Source organism: Alligator sinensis, unplaced genomic scaffold (genome assembly GCF_000455745.1).
Source record: "Alligator sinensis unplaced genomic scaffold, ASM45574v1 scaffold992_1, whole genome shotgun sequence".
In the NCBI taxonomy this organism is placed as follows: domain Eukaryota; kingdom Metazoa; phylum Chordata; order Crocodylia; family Alligatoridae; genus Alligator; species Alligator sinensis.
In genome coordinates, this window is record NW_005842422.1 from 703,665 (window position 1) to 727,963 (window position 24,299).

At 41.4% G+C, this 24,299-nt stretch overlaps 1 protein-coding gene across 1 annotated transcript in view; it reads right to left on the minus strand.

Annotated features, from left to right (window-relative positions):
* SLX4IP (SLX4 interacting protein) overlaps nt 1–24,299 on the minus strand; it is a 148,601-nt gene that overhangs the window by 12,541 nt on the left and 111,761 nt on the right. The window contains 2 exon segments of the mRNA XM_006030114.3: nt 7,298–7,386; nt 14,536–14,613. Coding sequence (XP_006030176.2) covers nt 7,298–7,386; nt 14,536–14,613 — 167 coding nt within the window.

Below are 24,299 nucleotides of genomic sequence, written 5' to 3' on the forward strand. Positions count from 1 at the left end.
GACTTTTTGTCTTTAATTTGTGTTGCCAGCCTCAGCTCTGTAGTTGCTTTGGCCTTTCTAACTGCCTCCCTGCAAGCATGGGCCAAGTATACTCCTCCTTGGTAGCTTCCCCCTGCTTCCACCGCCTATACACCTTATTTTTTGCTCTTAGGCTCCCCTGGATTTCCCTGTCTAGCTAAGGAAGCTTTTTGGTTCCTTTCCCCTCATAGTGGGATAGTCTCTCTCTGTGCCCAAAGGATCGCTTCCTTTAGAAACGACCACCCTTCCTGGACTCCCATCTTGCCAATACTCTTCTCCTGCAGCATGTCACTGACTAGACTCCTAAGCACACTGAAGTTAGCCTTCCTAAAGTCAAGCATTTCTACCCTACTAGTTATGTTACCCACCCTATGCCGTATGATGAATTTAACTGATTCGTGGTCACTGTCCCCAAGGTGACCACGAATCTGCAGCTCCCCTACCAGGTCCTCCCCCATAGCCAACACCATGTCCAGTAAGTCATTTCCCTCTAGTGGGACCATATACCTCCTGCATTAGGTGAAGGTCCTGCACACATGTTAAGGACCTATGTGAATGGTTGAATTTGGCTGACTGCTCCTCCCAGCAGATGTCAGGGTAGTTTAGGTGCCTCATGACAACCATGTCCCTAGACTGTAGGGCCTCTGAGAGCTGCCTCAAGAATTCCAAGCTAGCTTTTCCCCTACCACCAAGTCCTTTTCCCCATGACTTCCATGTGTCTTAACCCACAATGCCTCAACTTTCTCTTCCTCTGATCCCATTTTCAACAATCCCCAGGTATTTTGATTTGGTAGAATTTTGTAACTACTTTGTACAAATGTAAATGACAACAAAAAGTCAAAAACATCCTCGTTTTCCATTTCAGACACACACACACACACACACATATATATATATATATTTTATCCCAGAAATCCCTTTCATATTACCATTAATTTAATCTCTTTCACACTTACCTCTCCAACTACCACTTTTCACGGATCCCAGCAACAAACTGATTTGATTATCATTGAATGCTTCATTGTTAGGATAGTTTCAACTGTTCACATGCCTTCAATAAGTCTTTCACCCATTTCCATTTCTTCTCCAGATAATCTTTTCCCAATTTTCCATGCTAGCACTCCAATAATTATCATTACGAAAATGTCACCAGCTTAGCAGAGATGACAAATTGCTCTGTACCTGTTACAATTACTTTAGCTTCCTCCTTTGCCGTGTTCCCCAAATCCTCATCTCTTTCAAGATAAAACCATTCAAGTCTACAAGTATAAGTCAGTAAAAGAGGAAACAATGCTTTTAGGTTTACAATTAGCAACAATCATCCCTCCTGTTCTTTCATCCTTTCCTTGAGGTTTCCAAAGGGTTTTTTTTTAAAACTATAATATAATGTATTATTCTTTTAATGGAGAAATTTGCATTCTTCTAAAGTATGGGATATTTTGCCCATTTCCTAACTAGTTCTACCATAAAGTATTTTTCAAAACAGATTTTAAAAATGTACAGCTAACTGCCACACCTTGTTTTGCTTCTTTTCACAAATAAGTTTTCTTCTGCTTTGCTTACAGTCTAACACATGTTCTTGAGTGCGCTGAACACTTAAAAACTTAAAATCTTGTTAATTAGCTTCCTTCAAAAGGTACAGAACGCAAAGATGCTTCAATTGTCAACAACAAAGTTGGACCTAAACCAAAAACCTTGGATGAATTATTCTTAGGCTTGGGAGAATTTGATTTTTTTTTTTTTTTTAAATTCTGATGGCTAAAACCAATAGACATTGTTAAACATTTATTTTGATTTTTATAGATTTAAATTTATTTGTGGGGGAGAGCCTCGATTGAACTGCCCACACACTGCTTCTTTGGTAGTGGCTCGGGCAGCCACTGCTGAAGCTGGGGGTCATGCTGGTAAGGCTGTGCTGGGAGTGGGGGTTGGAGGGGCAGGGCTGTTAGCAGCCGAGAGCCCAGTGCTGCCAGCTGCAACTCTGCAAGAGATTGGCCCATGTGTGCGCATCTGCACATGTGTGTATGCATGTGTGCATGCCTGCATGCATGTGTCTTTCTCCAGGGAAACTTGCTGCAAGTGCAGCTGGTACTGGAACAGCCCCATAGCAGGTGAGGCCCTTCCCTTGGTTTTTCCTGGTGAGCCCCCACTGCAGCAGCTGGGTTTCCCCTGTGTGCCTGTCCAAGGTCCGGCTTGTCCTCTTCCAACCTGGAGCAGTACCAGAGCAGCAGCTTGGGCTCTGTTGTCTTTTCCATGCCCCGTGGGCCTGGCTAGGAGCCAGGGCTTTCTCTGCTGCTGGGGCACAGCTCTGGCCTTTGCCAACCTCCACTGCATGCAGGTTCTGCAGCCAGGAGCCTTAGTCCTAGTTGGCGTGCATGCATACGCACATGCACATATGTGCACAACACTCTTACCCCAGATTTCCTAACCCATCCTGGATTTTTTTTTTTTTACTTCCGCTTTTGATGATTATCGATGGAAATATTATTCCGTTGGTCTGTGAGTGTGCGGCAGAGTCAACGTTTATCAATATTTATCAATAAAAGTTGAATCCTGCCAAGCCTAATTATTCTCCATCTTGGCAAATATAAGGGAAAGCATAACAGAAGCCTAAAACAAGATGGTGAAAGCATAAGGAACAAAAAGAATTGAAGCTAAGTAGTGGAGCAAAATAGCTGCAGTTTAGTGCAAGAGATGAACGACAGGAACGTGCCCATATCAGGTTGAGGCAAAAATCATCCAAGAGAATGAGAGGGGAGGGCTTCAGGCCTAGGTATCATTGCATCAGATAAGGAATGAAAACTTGAATGAAAGCATAAACACTCTGAAAGGAAGTAAAAGTAAAGGAATTTAAAACCCTGAGGAAGTTAAAAGCATTGGTAGTGGTGAACACTAAAAAGAGTTGATACCTCACAATTTAAATACACAGGACATTATTTTTATAAACCAGATTCCTCAAATGCTGAGAAAGAGGGTATGAGGTGGTGAAGCAGTGAAATGAGCTAGGAAGTAGTACATCTGAAAATCTAACTTCAGGCTAACCAGAGCAGAACAGATGTTTGTAGCAATGAGGAGAAACATCAACTCAAAACACAGAAATATGCAGTGGTGCATATTTTATAATGAAAACACTGCACAAATAGGCTTTGTCACCTTTGAATTAATCCAGACAAGCTTTTGTTATAAAACAATTAAAGTTGCTACACACGACTGACAAACTCATGCTCTTGCTATCTGAAGGGTTTGCGATTCAGGGCAATGTAAATTCCCAATGAACAAGGCTTAGTCCAACAGCCTTTCAGGGAGTGTGACATGTCATAGGTATGCATGTTGATTGAGTCTGCTAGAACTGCTAAGGGCAAGTTCTCTATTTTATTCTGTACTAGTCATGCCAGAAGCCTGTAGTGACAGTGTTGTTCACCTATCAGTCATCTACTTCTAAGCCATCTGATGCATCCATTAGTTGCCCTTCAACAATGATGTCTTTTACCTGCTCCCTAAGGGAGTTTGGCCAGAAAGCAGGATACCTCATCAGAGATTATATACAAACAAGAATTTGATTTTCATAGTTGAAGTGGCACAGATAATAAAGTCTTCTTTCTTTGCCTCCTTCTGTAATATATTTGGGTCCTTGTCCATGTGAGTGCTCTTATACTGTTCCAGAGATATTTGTAGTAGCCATGTTGGTCTAGAGGCATAGGCAGCCAAAACTCTTCGGGTAGAGGTGATATCTTTTATTTGACCAACTCAACAGTTGCAAAAAAAATGTTTTTTATTTGCAAGCTTTTAGGCCCAAACACCCTTCTCATCAGGCAAACAAAGGGTGTTGGGGTCTGAAGCTTACAAATAACAAAATTATTTTTTTGCAACTATTGAGTTGCTCTAACAAAATATATCACTTTCACCCCAACAGTTTTGTCTGTCTTTTATTGTTCAGTCTTCTAGGCGAACTGCAGAGACAGCAATGAGCCTTGTGTTAAGCAAATATAAAATGTCTCAAAATATTGAGATTTCTATTTTCATTTACTAAGATTTCTATTTTGAGGGTGTCAGCTATATGAAACAGCAGCTTAGGATGGCTCGAAACTCATCAGGATCTGGTACAGGTGTTGAGTCGACAACCTCTGAGAGAAGGCTATAATGGATTTCTTGCATAAGATGAAAAATGCTTGGTCAGGTGGCTCAAAGACCTGCCTGTTTTTCATTTTCAGAATGTTTTTTCTTTTCCTGTCAGAGCAACAGCCTAATTTGAATACTAAGAACTATGTTTTCATAGCTGGTAAGAAGGAAATCAGCTCATAGTATCCCAGAAAGAGATTACCAGTATGGTCAATAAGGCATTCTCTGGGTAAGGCTAGATCTGGTAAGGCTGATAAGGTGATTGCCATTCTCAAGGCTCATGAGTTGGCGGTCAAAAATGAGTATCCTTAGTTTGATGAAAAAGATCCCCACTTTATCTGCTTGACTGATGGGCCAAAGGTTCTCTGCTCCATGATGAAGAGGAGGGGAAAGAGGGTAAACTTCAGCCAGTGGAGGCATACCCATTTGCAAAGCAGTAGTACTGTATGGTATGCTCTTGGGTAAGTGTGTCAGAGATGCAACTGTCTTCTCTAATAGGACACTGGCACTCTTAATGCTGGTGCTACGGCATTTCAGTTAATGTAACATTAATGCTGGTGCCAAAATCAGCCGCTGCCACCACTAACAAGTGCAGAAACCGAGGACATCATACCATTTTCACACCAAGCTAGAAATTAAGCTAGTATCAACTGCCCCACTGTATTTGCAGGTTTAGCATGTCATTCCAAAAAGAAAGTAAAGTTTCAGATTTCCCTTGTGAGAAGAGGTAGATCAGTGTCAGGAATCGTATATTTGCTGAGCATTAACCGTAACTAACTAAAGGAAAACTGGACAAAAGAAGTAAATGTCTGTAAAGGGTAGTAGGCACTGCTTATACCGTCTTGCTATTATGGGTAGCAAAAGTGAGGGGCAGCTGGGGTCACACTGCCTTTTCTGTATTTGGATGAGGAAGCATTCAGCACAGGTTCAACCCCGGTGCTGCTACAGATTCGGATCACGTGCACAAAAAGGGCATGTATACCTAGAGCAGGACACACTCAAGGAAATCCATACTCTATTTCTCTACAAGCCTGATGACTACTACACACTTGATACCACACATCATAAGCTTAACTTGCTTTCTGTCGAGAACTTTTTTTACTAAGCTACCACACTACAAACATACCAGGTCTATTTCCCCGCCTTGATCTCCATATTCCCCAGTGAATACCTTCCCAGGTTCTCTCCCTATCCTCTGTGTTCACCTGCATAGCTCTAAAATACATACTTTTCTTTCCTTTTCCTTGTATTTCAGTGCTCTACATATTTACCTTTCATGTCCCTGTCAAGCAAAAATGACCCTTTAATCCTAAACATTTCTTATTAAAAAAACTACCTATATGTTGGAGGTTGCTGAGGAAACATCTACTGAGCAGGATGACTGCAGCTCTGGAAGGCTACCAGGGAGAGTGCAGCCTGCAGCAGTCTTAACCTTACCATGGAGTTACAATCAAAGCCTCTATCATAAAATGTACCAGAGAAGACATTTTCAGGGTTTGTTAAAGTTACTGGTAAGAAATCTAAGTCCTTCTAGTTTGAAAGTTTTAATTTCTCTAAAAAGCAACAAATAAAATTTCCCCTTGTTTTCTGCTCATCTTGCATGTGATTCTTGTAAGTTGGGAGAAGAGGGTAAAAAAAGTACTTCCCTCAAACGTATTGTGATTATTTCAGATAATTAGTAGAGTGTTAAATTAAAATAAAGCTAACAAAACTTGACCATCTGTGCAGGTGCCTGACTTTTAGAAAATGAACTTTACAGCTGAAAGACTTGATATGTTTGTGAGTAAAATTACTCACAGGCTTAATTTTTTGCAGGATAAGTGTGTTTTCATTACAGATGCACTATATGCACGTGTGGGCTAACGTTCTATTACCCATTGTGTGCCTACATGGCAGTTTTCCAGACATAAGTGGCATTTTTGGCACTTATGAATAATTTGCAACTCTATTATCCAAGCACTGTGAATGAATAAGGAATCGCATGGCTACTATCAATGCTCAATAGGCTATGCACTGGCTAGACAGGTAAGTAGTTGGCTACATATGCACATAGGCCAGGCGTGCGTAAGTAACAAAACCCTGCCCAGCAAAAACCAAGGAGCAATGGTTGGGTGCATGGAGACAGAAAGAAGATTCAAGGGGGTGGATGATAAGGACGACCCTCACACATTATTTTCTTGAAGCTGACAAATCTGGATCTAAACTACCTTTCCTCTATCCTACGAAATATGCAATAATTAATTTCCCAGCCACTATTTTTTTTCAGTCAAAATGCACAGTAAAACTCTCAATTTAAGGAGCCTGAGCACTTTTTAAAAACCAATGCAAGAGTAGTATATTTTACTTAGATAACAAGTATTTCAAAACCAACTTATTATGTTTCTTTCTAAGGAACTGAAATATATTTTTAGACAAATCCTGTGACATTCATCAATTCTGGGACCAAAATGTAAAAAATAAAGAAACTTCCTGATGCAAAAAAATCTTAAATTCAGTGATTAAAATTAATATTTGTTTCCTTAACCAGAATATAACACTATCAATCTTAGTAAAACATATACAGACCTTAAAGTGTAATCCTGACACTCACCACCAGCACAGAAGGAGTTTGCATGCTATAAAACAGGCCACCTGGGTCAACGTTAGTACTCATGAGACAATCAGTGGTTAACTGCAGTATAAAATTCATAAGCCTCTGACCCTGATAAAGCCTTCAAGATGAAATATATAGGCAATAATTTTACTGGTAATTACCTACCTAGCAATACCTCTTTACCCAGAACTTTATAGTGGACATTTTTTTTCCCAGCAATGCCAGCACTGACCCTTGTGAATTGTTTTATAGAGCAGACAGAAACAAAATATGCCAAACAAATAAAAAATACTAATCCCTATAAATCTTAGTATTTGGCAACACAAAAACTTTTTAAGGCTAAGGTATTAAAAATGGCTGCCTAAAGTTAGGCCCCCCCAAATCTACCTGTACATTCCTACACACCTGTCCTCATTTAAAAAAAGAATATCTTGTCCAAAATGTTTAGGTGATATTTTTTCATTCCAATAGAACACGATGAGCAAACAAATGACTAAATCCACATAAAAGCATATTTCCCTCCAGTGAACAGTAAACAAGAGTACCTCAACACTCCTGCATACATACCAGTGCTCCGTTTTCACTTGTCCAAGGACTGGGATTAGATTCAAGTCTACTGGCACAGACCATAAGTCTTTCTGGAAAGACATGCAGCTCTAAATAAAATAACAAAGCCAATACATGTATTTTGGGTATATAATATAGAATTTGCAATGGCAACATGTACTACATTTTGTCAATCAGAACGGTTTATATTTTTAAATGCACAATAATTTATTTCCTAACAGCCTTTCTGAATTCCCTTACTCCCTCCCCTCTTTTACCCCTTATTCCCACAGTAAGAATAATACAGTTATCAATAGGGCAGGGTAAGCTCAGTTTTCCAGAAGACATGCTGGACTGTAAATTAGTCACCTGAGCCCCTGGTAAATTATGGTATGGAATCTACAGACAAACCCCCTCAGAATGATTTCCTTTGCATTAGTCAGATGATATTTTTTAATCTTAAATGTTTTGAGTTATCTTTATAACATAAACAGTATATTCTATCAAAGTGATGTAAAAATATGACGAATGAAAAACACCCTTCAATCTACCAGAGATTGTTTTAAAGTCTCTAGTCTAGACAATTAAGGATGGTTGCCACTGCTGAATTACATATTAGACTCAGAATAATTCCTTACAGAGTCCCCAGACCTTAATAAACAACAACAAAATATGTTCATACAAGATTAAAATGGGCTCAGAAATTAAAAACGTGAACTAATAACCTGATTGGAATAGACTAAACATAACTCAATTAGTGACATATTAATCCTACAAAAAGTGGGAGAGGGGTGCTTGGCTGTTTCAACAATATGAGGGATAAAATGAGACCTTCATACTTTCATCTAGGACTCACATGAGAAACTGATAGACTTTAATGTTGCTTATATTTTAAAAACAATGAGCCACAGTGCTCTGCCTTTGTCAAAAGGAGAAGAGACAGGTATAAGAAAACTGAAGCTGATCTTACAGAGATCCCTGAAGAACATGTAATCCAAAGGAAGTGAGCATGGAGGGCTTTACAGAAATTCCTAATGACAACGGAGCCTGCCAATGGCTCTCTCTCCAAAGACTACGCTGTTTCACCAGTGTACCCTGGGGTAACCATCTGACAAGTACTCCATGGCTGCTACATAGGGACTTAGTAAGAACTAATACAGTTTCAAAGAGCATTAACCCCCAGTAGGAGTAAGATAATTGTAAGCAAAGGAAGCTGACCTTTGGCTAGATCCTATCACACACCACCAAATTTACAGACCTCCAAGCTGGAAGCCTCTAGCGAGAAAAGAGAGTAGAGCTAAGGAACAGTATTTCTGATGCTCTGCACAGGCAGGTGGAGTTGAGCTTGCTTGCAGAGGGATTGCTGGTCGTCTCAAATGATAAGCATTCTGACAGGTGTGTTATTTCAGCTTTAACTAAAAACAAAAATGGGCTGGTCAGGGTGAGCAACAACTGCAATATGCAGGACTCTATTCAGATGATCTCTAGTATGCAATCCTTGTTTCTGAAATACTGGCTTTATGTTGCATAAAACATGTTGAAACCAAAGTGTTTATAGTTCTGAAAAATGTATTTATTACAGTGCAGCTAGACTACATAGGACAACAAAAACATGCAGGCTCCTATCTTGCAATGACCGTGTGAGAGAAGCAGCTCACAGCAGGATCAGGGCCTTAGGATTTCTTTTGGCAGTGTTGTAATAAGCTTTATTACCTGCTTTCACTGTTATAGTTTGCAAGATTGTCCTCTTGCTGATTATCAAAATAAATGTGCCTTTAGATTGAAATACATCTTAGAAAACTGCAACGCAGCTTGGATGTAAACCAGAGAAAAATGTTGATATAAAACCCATTATTACAAACTACTTTAATATTTCAAAACAGCCAAGAAAAAGTACATGTTTACCAAAATATTTAAAATGAATACTCTAATCTTTTTTCTCTATGTGAAGTTAGACTAAACTAGTAATTATTTTTAGCAGAGGAGATAAGTTCCTAAACATAATAAATAAATCCCTATAAAACATAAGAAACATTAAAAAGGCAATAATTCAAGTAGTTAATTTTTAATGCTATTTAGTTGACTGACTTTATTTTCCTTTTAATTTAAAAGATCAACTGAAAGGGCAGTGATTGTTATGGTTCCTTTTTTATTGTTGTTGGCAGAACAGGATTGATGTCACTTCCTTACAGAGCATCTTTGGCTTGAGAAAGCACGAAATGTAATTGACCTAATGATATCAACCCTTCAAGTCTTTTCTAGCACCGGGCTAAATGAAAGCTTTTTCTTGCATACACTTGTACCATATAGCTGATGTCACCAGACGGTCAAATAATAATAATGCAACTCTCAACACAACCTGTGGTTGATTCACCCTGCAGAGGGTTCATGTTGAGTGTCATTATAAATGTACAAAATCGTTTATGGCTGAGCTGATTGACCTGGGAAAGGCAGTAAACAATTTTAGAATCCAATGAAAAACCACATACCCAAGTGTGGTTCTTCCTGAAAGAAAAAGAAAGCAAAACCAAAAAAAGGACCAAAATCTTTGGCAAAAACAGGGCAGTTTGCAGGCAGTTTACCATCCCCCTCTTTGAAGGGGAGCCTTTAAGGTAAGTTCTTTCTTTAATTAAGAGCAACTAACCTACATATATTTAATGTAAGCATCTAAAACTCAGCAGTTAGACCAATACTTTAGCCCCTTGTTTAACTAGAGTCTATAGTGAAGGGGAGCTCATTACAGAGTTTCCCTTGAAACTCTCTTACCTTCCTTCACAGTAAGCTTGGCGAGGAGGCAGGTTGGCAGGGAAAACGGGACCTTTTAAGACCAAGGAGCAGTGATTCCTAAGGAAGGTCTGCTTCAAAAGAGGGCAGGAGGAGAGAGGCAGCAGATTAAGAGAGCCAGAAAAATGGCTGGAGGACATCGCAATGCTAGTGTCACTGCCACTGCCAGTTCTTCTTGCCAACTGCAAGGTGTCTGTCAAGGCAGGACTACTCACCATTGAGGCTTCCACACAGTTCCTGGTTTGGTGCTGTGGAGACTGTGGCTTCCAGTGACAGCCAGGTGGAGGAGTCTTTGCCATGTGATTGGTGCCTTCTGATGGTGTCCCTCAGGGAGCAGGCAAGAGAGCTTCAGGAGGAGGTGGCAAGGCTCTGAAGCATTCTCTGCCATGAGGACTCCATCAATTAAATGCTGGAGGAGACCTCTACGACTGTGGAGGGAAGGACTGCCAGAGGCAGTGATAGAGAAGGAAGAGGACATGGATTCCCAGGGAGGAAGATGGAACCTGGAATCTTGAGATCTCTGCCAGCAAGCAGCAGGTTTCATCTCCAGCAGTTTGCCTGGAGAATAGATATGGAGCCCTAGCAACAGAGGAGAAGGAGCCAGTTCTGCTTGCGGAAGAGGCCAAGTCAAGCATCCGCAACGTTGGGAGGATCAAGACCACTGCCATGAAGAGTGATGGGCGGTGGTGGCTGGAGACTCCTTTCTGCAGGGGACGGAGGTGTCTATCTGGCGGTCTGACCTGTTGGGAGGTCTGATATTTGCCCAGAGCCCAGATCTGAGATGTCATGGAAGTACTACCGAGACTCATTGGCCTTCTGACTACTATGCCATGCTGCTCAACCATGTGGGCACCAATGACACTACCAGGGGGGAACCTGAATAGATTAAAAGTGATTACAGGGCTCTAGGTGTAAGGGCGAAGAGGGCAGGATCTCAGGTGGTGTTCTCAATCCTTCTGGTCAAGGGGAAGGGCCCAGGCAGGAGTGGATACATTCTGTAGATCAATGCATGGCTGCAAGGATGGTATCACCAGTGGGGCTTTGGGTTCTTTGACCACAGGATGTTGTTCCAAAAAGAAGGACTGGTAGGAAGAGACAGGATCCACATGATGAAGAGAGGGGATGGAGACCAAAGCATTCAAGTAACTGGGGAACAGGGTGACCTGGAGGAGGCATGAGCAGGAAGGGGCAACCAGGGAGGCCTTCTCATTTTTCCTGAGAAAGTAGGGAAATTGGCTAGTTACCTCAGGTGTCTGCACACAAATGCACAGAGCTGGGAAATGAGCGGGAAGAATTGGAAGTCCTTGAATAGCCAAGGAACTATGACGTGATTGGAAGAAGAGAGACTTGGTGGGAAAGCTCACATGACTGAAGTACTCTCATGGATTGATACAAACTGTTCAGGAAGGACAGACAGAGGGAGAAGAGGAGGAGTAGCTCTTTATGTAAAAGAGATGTGTGACTGCTCAGAGCTCCAGTATGAAACTGGAGACAGGCCTGCTGAAAGTCTCTGTGTTAGGGTCAGAGGGGAGAGCAATAAGGGTGATGTTGTGGTGGGTATAGACCACCAGACCAGGAGGATAAGGTGGATGAGGCTTTCTTCAAACAGCTAGTGGAAAATCCTGGTTCTCATGGTGGACTTCAGTCACCCTGACATCTGCTGGGAGAGCAATACAGCAATGCACAGGCAAACCAGGTAGTTTTTGGAGAGTGCTGGGGACAACTTCCTGGTGCAAGTGTTGGAGAAGCCAACTAGGGTCCATGCTCTTCCTGATTTGCTGCTCACAAACAGGGAAGAATTGGTGGAGAGTGTAGAAGTGGATGGCAACTTAGACAGCAGCAACCATAGAATGACTGAGTTTAGGATCCTGAGGAAAGGAAGGAAGGAGAGCAACAGAGTAAGAACCCTAGACTTAAAAAAACCCAACAAAAAACAACAAAAAGACAGATTCTCACTCAGGGAACTGATGAGCAGCAGCAATGGATTTACAGTTAGTGGGACCCTGTGCCCCAAGCAAGGTGCAGGGCCCTGCCTCCCACCCCATGGCAGATCTGCAGGGGAATTAGCACAGCACACCGGCCACAGGGGAGAGGCGGTGGCCGGAATTTCCAGCTGGAATGGCTGAAAAAGCCCACAACCCGCTGGGCGGGTGGAAGGGCCACAAGCGAAATGCGGAAGGCTCTCCAGTTGGATGCCGGGTCCCCCCGCCTCAGGCAGTGGCGGTGGGGCCCCCTGTCATTGGGGGCCTTGTGCCACCACACGGTTTGTTTCATGGTAAATCCACCACTGATGGGCAGGATCACCTGGGAGGCCATTCTGAGGGGGAAGGGAGTCCAGGAGAGCTGGTTGTATTTTAAAGAAACCTTTAAAAGGACAGGGGTGTTCAGGAATGAACCATCCTGCTGCATAGGAAGACTAGCAAGTATGACAGAAGACTAGCTTAGCTTAGCAGGGAACTCTTCAGTGAGCTAAACCACAAAAAGGAAGCTTACAAGAAGTAGAAACTTGAACAAATAACTAGGGAGGAGTATAAAAGCATTGCTCAGACACACAGGGATGAAATCAGGAAGGCCGAAGTGCAAATGGAGTTGCACCCAGCAAGGTACATGAACAGTAACAAAAACGGTTTCTATAAATATGTCAGCAACAAGAGGAAGGTCAGGGAAAGGGTGGGTCCCTTACTGAATGGGGAGGCAGCCTAGTGACAGATGATGAAGAAAGGACTGAAGTACTCAATGCTTTTTTACCTCAGTCTTCATTGGCAGTCAGCTCCTAGACTACTGTACCTGGCAACACAGTTTGGGGAGGAGATGAGCATCCACCAGTGGTGAAAGAACAGGTTAGAGACTATGTAAAAATGCTGGACTTTTACAAGTCCATGGGGCTGGATGATATGCACCCGTCAGTGCTGAATGAGTTGGTTGATGTGACTACAAAACTGCTGGCTATTATCTTTGAAAACTCATGGTGATCAGGAGAGGTTCCAGATCATTGGAAAAGGGCAAATATAGTGCCCGTATTTCAGAAAGGGAATAAGGAGGATCAGGGAAACTACAGACCAATCGGCTTCACCTCAGTCCCTGGAGAAATCATGGAGCAGATCCTCAAGGAATCTTTTTCTAAGTATGTGGAAGAAAACAAGGTGATTAGGAACAGCATAGATTTACCAAGGGCAAGTCATACCTGACCAACCTGATTGCCTTCTACGATGAGATGACTGACTCTGTGGATGGGGAGGGAGGGCAGTGGACATGATATACCCTGACTTTAGCAAGGATTTTGATAGTCTCCCACAGTATTCTTGCAAGCAGGTTAAGGAAGTATGGGTTGAATGAACGGACTGTGAGGTGGAGAGAAAACTGGCTGGATCATCAGGCTCAGATGGTAGTAATCAATGACTTAATGTCTAGTTGGTAGTATCAAGTGGAGTGTTCGAGGGGTTGGTTTTGTTCAAGATCTTCATCAATGAACTAAAAGATGGGATGGAGTGCACCCTCAGCAAGTTTTTAGATGACACCAAGCTGGAGGGTATAGTGGATACACTGGAGGGGCAGGGCTAGGATTCAGAGAAACCTAGGCAAATTGGAGAACTGGACCAAAATAAATCTCATGAAGTTCAGTAAGAACAAGTGCAAAGTTCTGCAATTAGATCTGAACAATCCCATGCACAAGTAAAGGCTGGGGACCGACTGGCTAAGCAGCAGCTCTGAAGCAAAGGACCTCAGGGTTACAGTGGACAATAAACTGAAGGTAAGCTAACAGTGTGCCTTTGTTGCCAAGAAACCTAACGGCATACTGGGCTGCATTAGTAGGAGCACTGCCAGCAGATCGAGGGAAGTGATTTTTCCCCTGTATTTCAGACTTGTGAGGCCACATCTGGAGTACTATGTCCAGTTTGGGGGCCTGCACTACAAAAAGGATGTGGACAAACTGGAAAGAGTCCAGTGGGCAGTGAAAATGGTGAGGGGCTGGGGCACATGACTTATGAGGAGAGGCAGGGCTTATTTAGTCTGGAGAAGAGAAGACAAAGGGGGGATTTAATGGCAGCCTTCAACTACCTGAAGTGGGGGTCCAACGAGGTTGGAGCAGGACTGTTCTTAGTGGTGGCAGATAACAAAACAAGGAACAATGGTCTCAAGTTGCAGTAAGGGAAGTTTAGGTTAGATATTAGGAAAAGCTCTCTTACGAGGAGGGTAGTAAAGCACTGGAACAGGTTACCCAAAGAAGTTGTGGAATCTCCATCCTCAGAGGTTTTTACGACCCAGCTACACAAAAGCCTTGGCTGGGATGATCTAGTTGGGGATGGTCCTGCAGGAGGTTGGACTAGATGGTCTCCTGAGGTCCCTTCCAACCCTAATTTTCTATGATTCACCTGAAGTGAATCAAGATAACAGAAACATTGTTTTTATATTCCCTTTTTTTTCCTCTTATTTGTGAAAACTGCTATACAAATAAATAAGAACTGACTGCTTACCACGATACTGGTCTTCTACAACACAACGCAGATTCACCCATCTTTTCATAAAGTAGGCTGTGAGATGAAAACTAGCACCTGAAACAAAGTAATGTGATAAGTATAAGGGTATTTGAGCTTTTTATCGCAAAATTTTAGATCTCCTAAGATAATCACCTGATTACTTGGTGAAAAAGAAGCTTCAGATATACATGGCTCCAAAAGGAACATATTTAATAAGAACCTATTTAAAATTAAGAGTAAAATGACTGATGTCCAGCAGAAGGACAGGCACTTTAAACCAGACCAGTTACGTTAACCAATCATAGAAATTATTTTCCATTAAGTCACTGTCCACATAAGGTGTCTGACTGGCAGCCACAGTCCTGAAGAAAGACCCTACTGATCCTGATAAATGTTAATCATCTGAAAACCTATTAACTTTATAAGATAATGCTAAAGCCAATGATTTTGTGGTTAAGGTACTAGAGCACAACGCAGGAAACTCCATGCCACTTTCTACTCCGTCAAACTCCCCAAAACACTGGACAAGTCATTTAGGCTTAGATCCACAAAAGGTATGCAGATACCCAATTGTTACTGAAATCAATGGAAGTTAGTTACCCAAATATGAGTTAGGTGCCAAACTACCTTTGTAACTCATGATCTACGTGCCTAAATTCATTCTGTAGAATGGGGATAATCCTCTCCCCTTCCTTAAGGCAATGTTGCAAGGTTAAACTGACTACCTTGTGTAAGGTATTCAGACACAGTAGGAACAAGTAGCACTGAAAAGCTTAAAATTCAATATTATCATCACTTTCATATCATACCAAAAGACTCCAAAAGTTGCAAGAAAAGATGTAGGACCAAAAATCCCCATTCCAGTTTCAGCCAGTAGAGCCAGTCAAGTCATGAAGGCATAAATGTTGGCTCCTCTCTTTATGGGTACCCCTGCATTTGCATTCCTTCCTGAGCACTACAGTCCAGAGTTCCTCAATGTTCAAAAGGCTTCCTGAAACTTCTCTTGGACTGAAGTTCCACTGCACCGCCATCAGATTCATTTGCCACAATTCATCTCCCAGTAATTTATCAGCCATCTTTTTTCCTCTAAGAAGGCAACGTAATACTTGACTTCCCTTTAAAGATCAAGTCAGGATGTGACAAGTTAACCACCCCTTAAAAATGATGCATGCTTGAGAAAACTTTGGATGTGGTCCATCACCTTTATTAATTGCCTATTTACAGAACATGATTAAAGAAAATTATTGTTAGCTACTGCTAGTTTGGCACCCACTGTCTTTTTGACACACTACTAGTAAGGTTAGCCAGATCAAAGATTATAGGACATTGTGCTTTATGTAAACAGTTGTTACTGTGACAGTACTATCAATGCTTTCTACTGTGATCGCAATAATACTTGAACAGAGTAATGTTTATAAAAACGTGACTCTTCACACATGTTTCTGAAACGAGAAAATGGATAACTAAATAAGAGGGGCTCTCCTTCAGACTGCATCTAAAACATTAAACATGCATGTCACATCCGCTGGGCAGTTTTCTTTTGATTAAAATGTCAAACAAAAAGGTGAAAATCTTTTGCTTTTTTCAGTGAAAAACACAGTATTTCATTTCTGAATGGAATCAGAGTGGCATGCGCATTTGTTTATTTTCCTGGGTGTTCTGGTGTTCTGCAAGATGTAAGTGTTTAATCATATGTGACTGACTAGCTGCCTGAGCAAATCAAAACCTTTGATTTATATGGTGTAGGCTGTTTGGAGTAAGAAACAAAATAAACCCCACTCACAATCAAAAACAGATCTACAATACTACAATCTCAGTTGTCCTTTAGCCTTTTGCTAGTGCATGATTTCAAGTTGTCTTATGCTGCTGACAGAAGATTTGGAAATCAGACATTGTTTAATAGAGGTCTATAGTTTTAACCCCTTCACTGACTTTTCCATGATAGAACCTTTCTTCCTGCACAAAAGTGATTGCTATAGGGCTCCATGGGAAGCTCAGTCATATACCATTCTACTTACCGATCTATCACCTGGGGTTGCCTTGAAGTATGTACTCTACCATTCTGTCCTGTAGCTCTCAAAGTCTTACTATACCACTTACATCAAGGTTGTCCAACTCATCTTGCGTCCCAGGAAGGTCTAGACCATGGGGCTCCTTGCAGGTTGGATTTGTACTGCAGGGCTCCTTATGAGATTGATCTGGCCTAGTGCCTGGGGCAGCAGCAGTGGGGCAAGCAGCCAACAAGCCAGGTACACTCTTGCCATGGCAGAAGCATGTAAGTGGTACTGGGCCAAGTGGTTGTAGAGCAACTGATGGCTGTGTCACACAGCCCTCGCTTGCCCCTCTGCCACCAACTGTCCGGCCCTACAGGACCCTGGACTCTGCAGCAGGCCATGCCCACTACTAGTCATGCATCTAAATTTTTAGCCCAGTGGAAGGCCAATTAGAATCTTTTCTTTTAAACCAAATCTAAAGCGTATAAATTACTGAATTGGCAGCTCTAGACACTGACCTCCTGTTTCCATGCTCATAAGCTTTGTGGATATAAGAGAAAAGACACCATCGGCTGTGCCTGACCAAGCTGTCCCCACACTGCTTCACCAGAATGCATCAAGCCTGAATTGAGAGAGACTGACTTACAACAAGACAGAAGTCCAGTCTTCATAATCATCTACTTGGCACTTCTACCAAAAATGCCAATGATTGCTAACTGTGGTCAAGGTTTGACGATGGGGATATCTAGAGAGTACAATATATTTTAACACAGCATTAGACTGCAGACTTTTGACCTGCTCCATTCAATAATGCAACAAAACCAAAACACTGATCTGCCAAAGGCAGCTGATAACAGTTTTGCTACAATGCTACCAGTACTGTACTATTGTTCTCTTTCTCCTTTTTCCAAGTGAAAAGTCCTGACAAACATCCCCATTTCCTACATAACAAGATATGAAATGAAGACACGTGGTTGTTTCTTCCCATTTGAAGAATCTGTGCATTTTACAGACTTCACCGTGTAAATTACCAACAGAAAATCAGAAAAGGCCTTTTCAAATTTACCATAAATAAAGCAAAATCTAAACTGCTGTTAGTGTCATTATTTTTCATGATTTCGAAATTATACATGTAAGTCGTCATAACTACATTCCAAAAAAAAATCACGGAAACAATGGAAACCAGAATGTGACTGAATAAAGGCAGTCCTACAGAAAGGCTGCAGTTTCATTTAAGCTGTAATGTGCTCCAGTGAGTAATGTATTTTAAGGGAGTGGTAATTTGCCCTGCTTGTCATATTTCACAGTCCCAGGACACTGAGAGGAAATATCAGACATTGAGTTTTTACTGTAAAACTATCCAGCAACACTTGTTTTCCAAAGGAGTTACAGCCAAGTTGACTTGAGCTTCCCCAAGGCTGCCAAGAAGAGTCTGTGGTACAGTGTATAACAGTGGAAAGCCCTCTCCCACGGCTATTAGAGACCATTCATCTGGGAGCCTGGGAAAATGCCTTTGAGCTGCTGAGTTATCTGGAGTAGCCTGGCAGGTGTTCACTTCTCAGCAAAATTTGGCACCTGCATGGCTCTGTTGCTGAATTCAGCAACCCTTCTCCAAAACCACAAGACAGGCCTAAGAAGGCCTATTGCCCCCAAAACATTTTCATACCTGACACTCCTACATTTTTGACTATACAGCTTTTTCTCGCTGTCTTCTAAAACATTAATTTTTCTCACAGGCTGACCGATTATTTTGGACTAAAACTGCCCTTACAGTTGGAAAGTACAACATTTTTATCTTGTATGCACTAAATGATTTAAAATGTAAACATGAACTTGTAATATTAAATGATGAAATAGGCGTACAAGGTTTGTCAATTCAGTACATTAGACTGTTTCAAAGATTAAATGAGTAAAATAAGAAGTCTGAATACTGCATATAATGCATATGAATCCACACAGATAAAGTCATAGTATTAAAATGATTCCAGTATTTAAGGTTTTAATTTTTCAGTATACTATAGATATGTTATTACATGGCTTTTAGTGAGGTTTAATTTATTAGTAGTTATTTCCTTTGTATTATTCACTCTCATGCTATTGACAGACTGAAGAAGCATTTTCATTCTAAATCTAAACCTGTTTTAGGGTTCTTGTAACTTTCCAAAAAAGGGTTTCTCAAGTTTATTCTCATCCAACAGTTGAACTATTTTCTAAGACCTCAGTAAAATTTCTGTTGATGGTTCTGAAATAGACATGAATGACAAAATACTGATTATAATCTAGTAAGAAGTAATTCATATTCTGTTTTGTTATCAGAAAAATAAAAATGGCTTGTTTTTAATGCATCAAACACAAGGAGGATGCATGCTTTGGCCAAGTCAGAGCATAATAATTGAAAACTGTATGTGAATACAGCATATTGTGCACAAGTAACCCTGCAAATTCCTCTCTTCTGGTCATTTAAATCATTCAGTTGCTTACTCAGATCAAATTACAGGCATTTGCAGCCATGCTCTCTAGAGAACACAAAATTCAAATCTAGTATGGTAGGCCAGGAGGGGATTTTCTGAAAGCAATCACCAAGACTTGATGAGAACTTTCTGGTGATTCTCTGAAGGCAATCACCAAGACTTGATGAGAACTTTCTGGTACTCTGTAGGGTATGTAAATTCTCTGACACGGACAGAAGTTACACAAAAGTTAGTGTTGGCTGTGCAGCCTAATGACTATATGGACAAATAAATTCACTGGGGTAGACCCTCACCTGATACAAGTTGTTACAGGGACAGTAACAGCTTGTGACAACTCAAACCAGCTGAGCTCTGCCCTGCTGGTAGCTTTTTTCCTTCACAAAACCTAGTTTTCAGTTGTCTCGCCATCCTGCGTATTCTTTAAAACATTTTTTATAGATGTTTACATACAAGTACACAAATAAATGCTAATTTAAAATTACCCAAGTAGAATATGCAGGTTTTAAATGCAGGATACATATAAGACCAGTGGTTCTCAACCTTTTTTAGACTTAAGGTACACAGTGCCATAGCAACAAAGTTTGACGCCCAGGGCAAAGCCCACAGCAGCAACCCACCCTTGCCCCGCACATATATCTGGGGGGCACACGCCACGCCATGCTTGTGCACGCAGCAGCAGGAGATGTCCGTCCCTGCGCCCCACCAAACGAGCCACTTGCAGCTCTGTCACATGCCCCACCCTGGCTGGGCAGCGCCTGCAGGCACCCTTTTGCTTCAGTGCCCAGGGCAGTCACCCTGCTCGCCACCCCCCTTGCTATAGTACTGAAGGCAAACCTCCTTAGACTCAAGGTATTCCTCAGAAAATCCCAGCTCTTAGCTTTCTCTCTTTTTTTTGACTACAGAAAAATAATCCAGCGATTCTTCTGTTGCAAAAGCCTCAGAAAGATCACAACAGGTCAGAATATTGTCTTGTTTGAATGGATTACTATTTGAAATCTTTGTATTTATCTTATGAATCATGTGTAGGTGTTTGCACACCTTTATTGAGTGACAACCTGGTTGAGAATACCTGATACAGACTGTAGCACTGGTTCACAAACATTTGGTTGTAGCACTGAACTACCTAAGAATATAAATCTTCCTACATATTTTCTGTTTGTGTGCACATTTGGGAAGTAGGAATAGGAGAACCAAGGAAATCAAGCTCAAAATACTACATTAATACAATGTTACAGTTGAGATGTTCTGTGCCCAAAAGTCAGAAAATTCCCTTTTATGGTTCACTGAGATCCCTGGTAGACGTTACACTTAACGTCATATGCTCACGAAATTAATGGCACAATAACATGGAATAAGCCACAAAGGTATTACACATATGCATAACAACTTTGCGGCTGCTTTCTATCATGCCTTAAATTGAATATGTAAAAGGACTCCAATACATTCCTAAGGCTGGAAGCACACTGGAGTAAAGGGCTCTGATGTGCTCTGGCAGCTGGGACCACCTATCAGCTGACTGATGCTCCAAACCTGGGGCACCCATGGCACCTGGCTTGCTACTTGCTCCCCCTACACCAATGATAGGACCCCTGACCCTGTAATTGTGCCTCCTGCCATGCACGAGTGGCATGGCAAGAGGCACAATTGTTGGAATCGTGGATCAGATCCCATCATGCCTTTAACTCTGTGTCAGCTGCCTTAGCCACTACTATACAGGCACATGATATGTATGTAAGATCTGATCCTGCACACATATGAGCATGTGACTAATCTTACTTTTGCAAGCAGTCCTAGTCCTCTTCTGGATGTCTTGTAAAATTAAACATAAAATAGTCAAAATTACTTTTTTTTTTTTTTTTTTTTTTTCTTTTCCCCCCCCACTCTGTGCCTCGCTCCCAGACCTGTCCACACCTTTCCTGTCAGCTGAACTTTCCCTTACACATCCAGGCCATATGACACTTCTCTTCTTTTTCTTCCATATCAGAACTCAATTCTGAATTTTATTTTTTGGCACAAAATGTTACATCTCTTGTAAAGACTCTCTTAATCTCCCCTCTGTACTATTACAATCTCCTCCTCTTTGGATTCTCAAACACCTACCATGCGTCACCTCTTAATTCATGAAAAAATACAACTATGATTTATCTTTTTTTTTTTGTCAATTGCTTTGATCATTTCAGCACTCCGTTAGCTTCCACTCTCCTCGATGTCAGATTCAAGATTCTTATTCTGACCTTAAAGGAACTTCACACCTCAGACCCTACCTCCTTATCCATGACTTTTGTTACTGTTATCTGCCACCATGTTAGTTTCACCTACCTTTTTACTGGTTCTCTGCAAAAATGCGTTCATATATTTTCCATGCCACCAACATACATGAAACACCCTTCTAGAACTTATGTAGACTATTAGCCTCTCCTCAAGACCGATTTCTGCTACAATGCATACAGCAAATCAGGCAAAGTATAACTGGCTGGGCTCTGAAGCAGCTGAGGAAAGTCAATTTTTGTTCATTTCAAAGGAATATAGAGATATCTGTAATTCTCTCCCTTTTTCCCTGCCTTTCATTTGTCTCTTCTCCTCTTCTGTTCTAATCCTGGAAATTAAGCATGTGCAATTTTACTCCAGAGATTTCTCTAGCTGACTATGAGACCGTGATACTGGCTACTTACAGGGCCTGTAAAAATCGCAAAGTAAACAAAGCAAAAAAAAAAATCTTTCCGTTATGGTTACTTTAAGGATGGCTGTTTAAAAAAAAAAAAAGGGGTGGGGGGAGAGAAGATGAAGGTATGACTTTAAGTTGGTATGTACTACTAAGAACACTTATCTGTCACACATGCCATTCACGTTTTGAAGCCAGTGAGAAAAAGTAAAACTGACCAAAATGGGGAAAAAACATTCTGTTTCCACTGGCCAAACTGAATGAAGTGTTACAAAACAGGCTGACAGAGCAGCAGTGAATAGTATATTACAAGTGAAAAAAAGAGTTTGGTATGAATAAATTAGAATATGAACAAATTTGTTTTTAAACTTTTATACATACATATATATTTCATATATATATATAATATTTCAAAGTTTGGCGCCCAGGGCAAAGCCCACAGTGGCAGCCCGCCCTTGCCCCACGCACATACACACACACACACACACACACTCTCTCTATATTATACATATTTGTGTGTGTGTGTGTGTGTGTGTATGTGGGCTCTGCGTCCTTAGGCAGGGATGCAGGAGCCCTACTGCGCTGCAGGAGGAGGTGGAGGCGGGTGGGATGGGGGGAGGGAGGAGCTGCTGCTGCTGCCACCTCCTCAGGTGGAGGGAAGCCCTGATGCTCTGTGGGAGGAGGTGGAGGCGGGAGGGCAGGTGTGGGGGAGGAAGCTGCAGCAGCTGCAGCCGCCGCTACCACCTCAGCTGGAGGGAAGCCCCATTGCTCCATGGGAGGAGGCAGAGGAGGGTGGGCTGGGGGGAGGGAGCCACCACCACTGCCTCAGGCAGAGGGAAGCCCCGCTGCTCTGCGGGAGGAGGACAAGGCGAGCAGGTGGGGGGTAGGACGCCACCGCTGCCACCTCTTCAGGCAGGGGAGCAGCCCGATTGCTTCATGGGAAGAGGGAACCGCTGCACCAAGGGGCTGGAGGAGGTGGCAGCAGCACTATATACATGGCCGGCCCCAAAGGATGAGCAGGGAGCATGTAAACACTCCCTGAAACACTCCACCATTCATGTGGCTAGTGTATGTATGCACACACACACACACACACACATATGTATATATACATACACATATATATATACACATACACACAGTCTGTCTGTGTGTGTGTGTGTGTGTGTGTGTGTGTGTGTGTGTGTGTGTGTGTAATTTTATGTCCTATGAATATAGGATTTTAATTTGCTACTCTCCCTTAAAACAGAAAAGAGAAAACATTTTTTCTCACTAGAAGAGCTTAAACAAGCCAAAGGCATTTTTGTCTAAAAACTGTTGCACAAGCACTTCCCCCAGGCAATGACCTTGTATTCCATGTTTCAGTCCAAGGAAAGGTCTACGGTTTAAATAATCTCAAGACAGAATTCATAGGGCAAGTGCTTAAAACTGGAGCATAATCACAAACACTAAGTTAATTATGTATAATTTTCAAAGCAAGACTACCTTTGTTGGTTTTAGTTAATGCCTGCAAAGAAGAACATTTTACTCAGCAGCTGCAAGGCATCAGAAACCATAAATTCAGCAGGGGTAAAAGTGAGGATTCAAGCCCTTGCGCTCCCACAAAAGAAAAAAAATAAAGGCCCAAATTGTTGTCTATACTTAAATCCAATTACAACTCATCCACATAGCAACACCCACATTTCTTAGTTGTATTAACCAGTAATGCTAGGTACCCTGCTGTGGAAACTACAGTTAGTACACTGAATTCAGTGCAGCTTCACCAGTTTACCCCAGGATAAGGAGCTGGACTACAGTGAATTGTGATATTATGCACAAGTGATTTTTTCTTTCCCTTTTTGCAATCTTAACTAAGGAGCAAAAGTACAGCTGATACAGAAGGGAGGAGGTACTACATACAGAAGTTTGAAGCTGAAATAAGTCAAACAAATGTCAGTATTACATCAGCTCAAACACACACTTTTTATACTGTAACTTACATTTAAAATTGCTCTCTTTTCAGTATTGCCATAAGTTACTATTGTGAACCTGATGCTGACACCTGCAACAGAACCTAAATACTTCTCAATTAAAAAGATAGTGAAAATATTCTGCAAATATGAGATTATTTACTTTTATCCTTTCCCCCCCAAAATCTAGTTGGTCAATTTAAATGTCTTTGTTTCAAATGGATTTAATTTAATGACATTTTTTAAAAACAAGTGTTTTTCTCTGAATATTTTTAATGATAAAGTGAGTTACATTTTATTTGCATTTATGACACTGATAAAATTCACTAAATTCAATTAGTATGTCCAGAAAGGATCCAGAAAATTGTGGTTTTTTTCAGTTTTCAGGTGAAATGCCTTGCCATTTACTGTAGTGTTACTTTGACTAAGTTTTAGTCATTTACTTTTTTCAATAAATTATTTTACAAATTAAGGCCCTGACCTGCAAAGACTTATACAGGCATTTTACATTGAAAGTAGCCCTTCTGTAGTCACAATGAATATTTACATATGTAAAAGTAAGCACATGTATAAATCTGAGTATGATGTGGCCCTGAAATACATAAACATGGCAGGCTGCCTCAATCTTTCACATGCAAACATACATGATGGCAATTGCATGAGTAATCCCGTTAAGCATTTCACA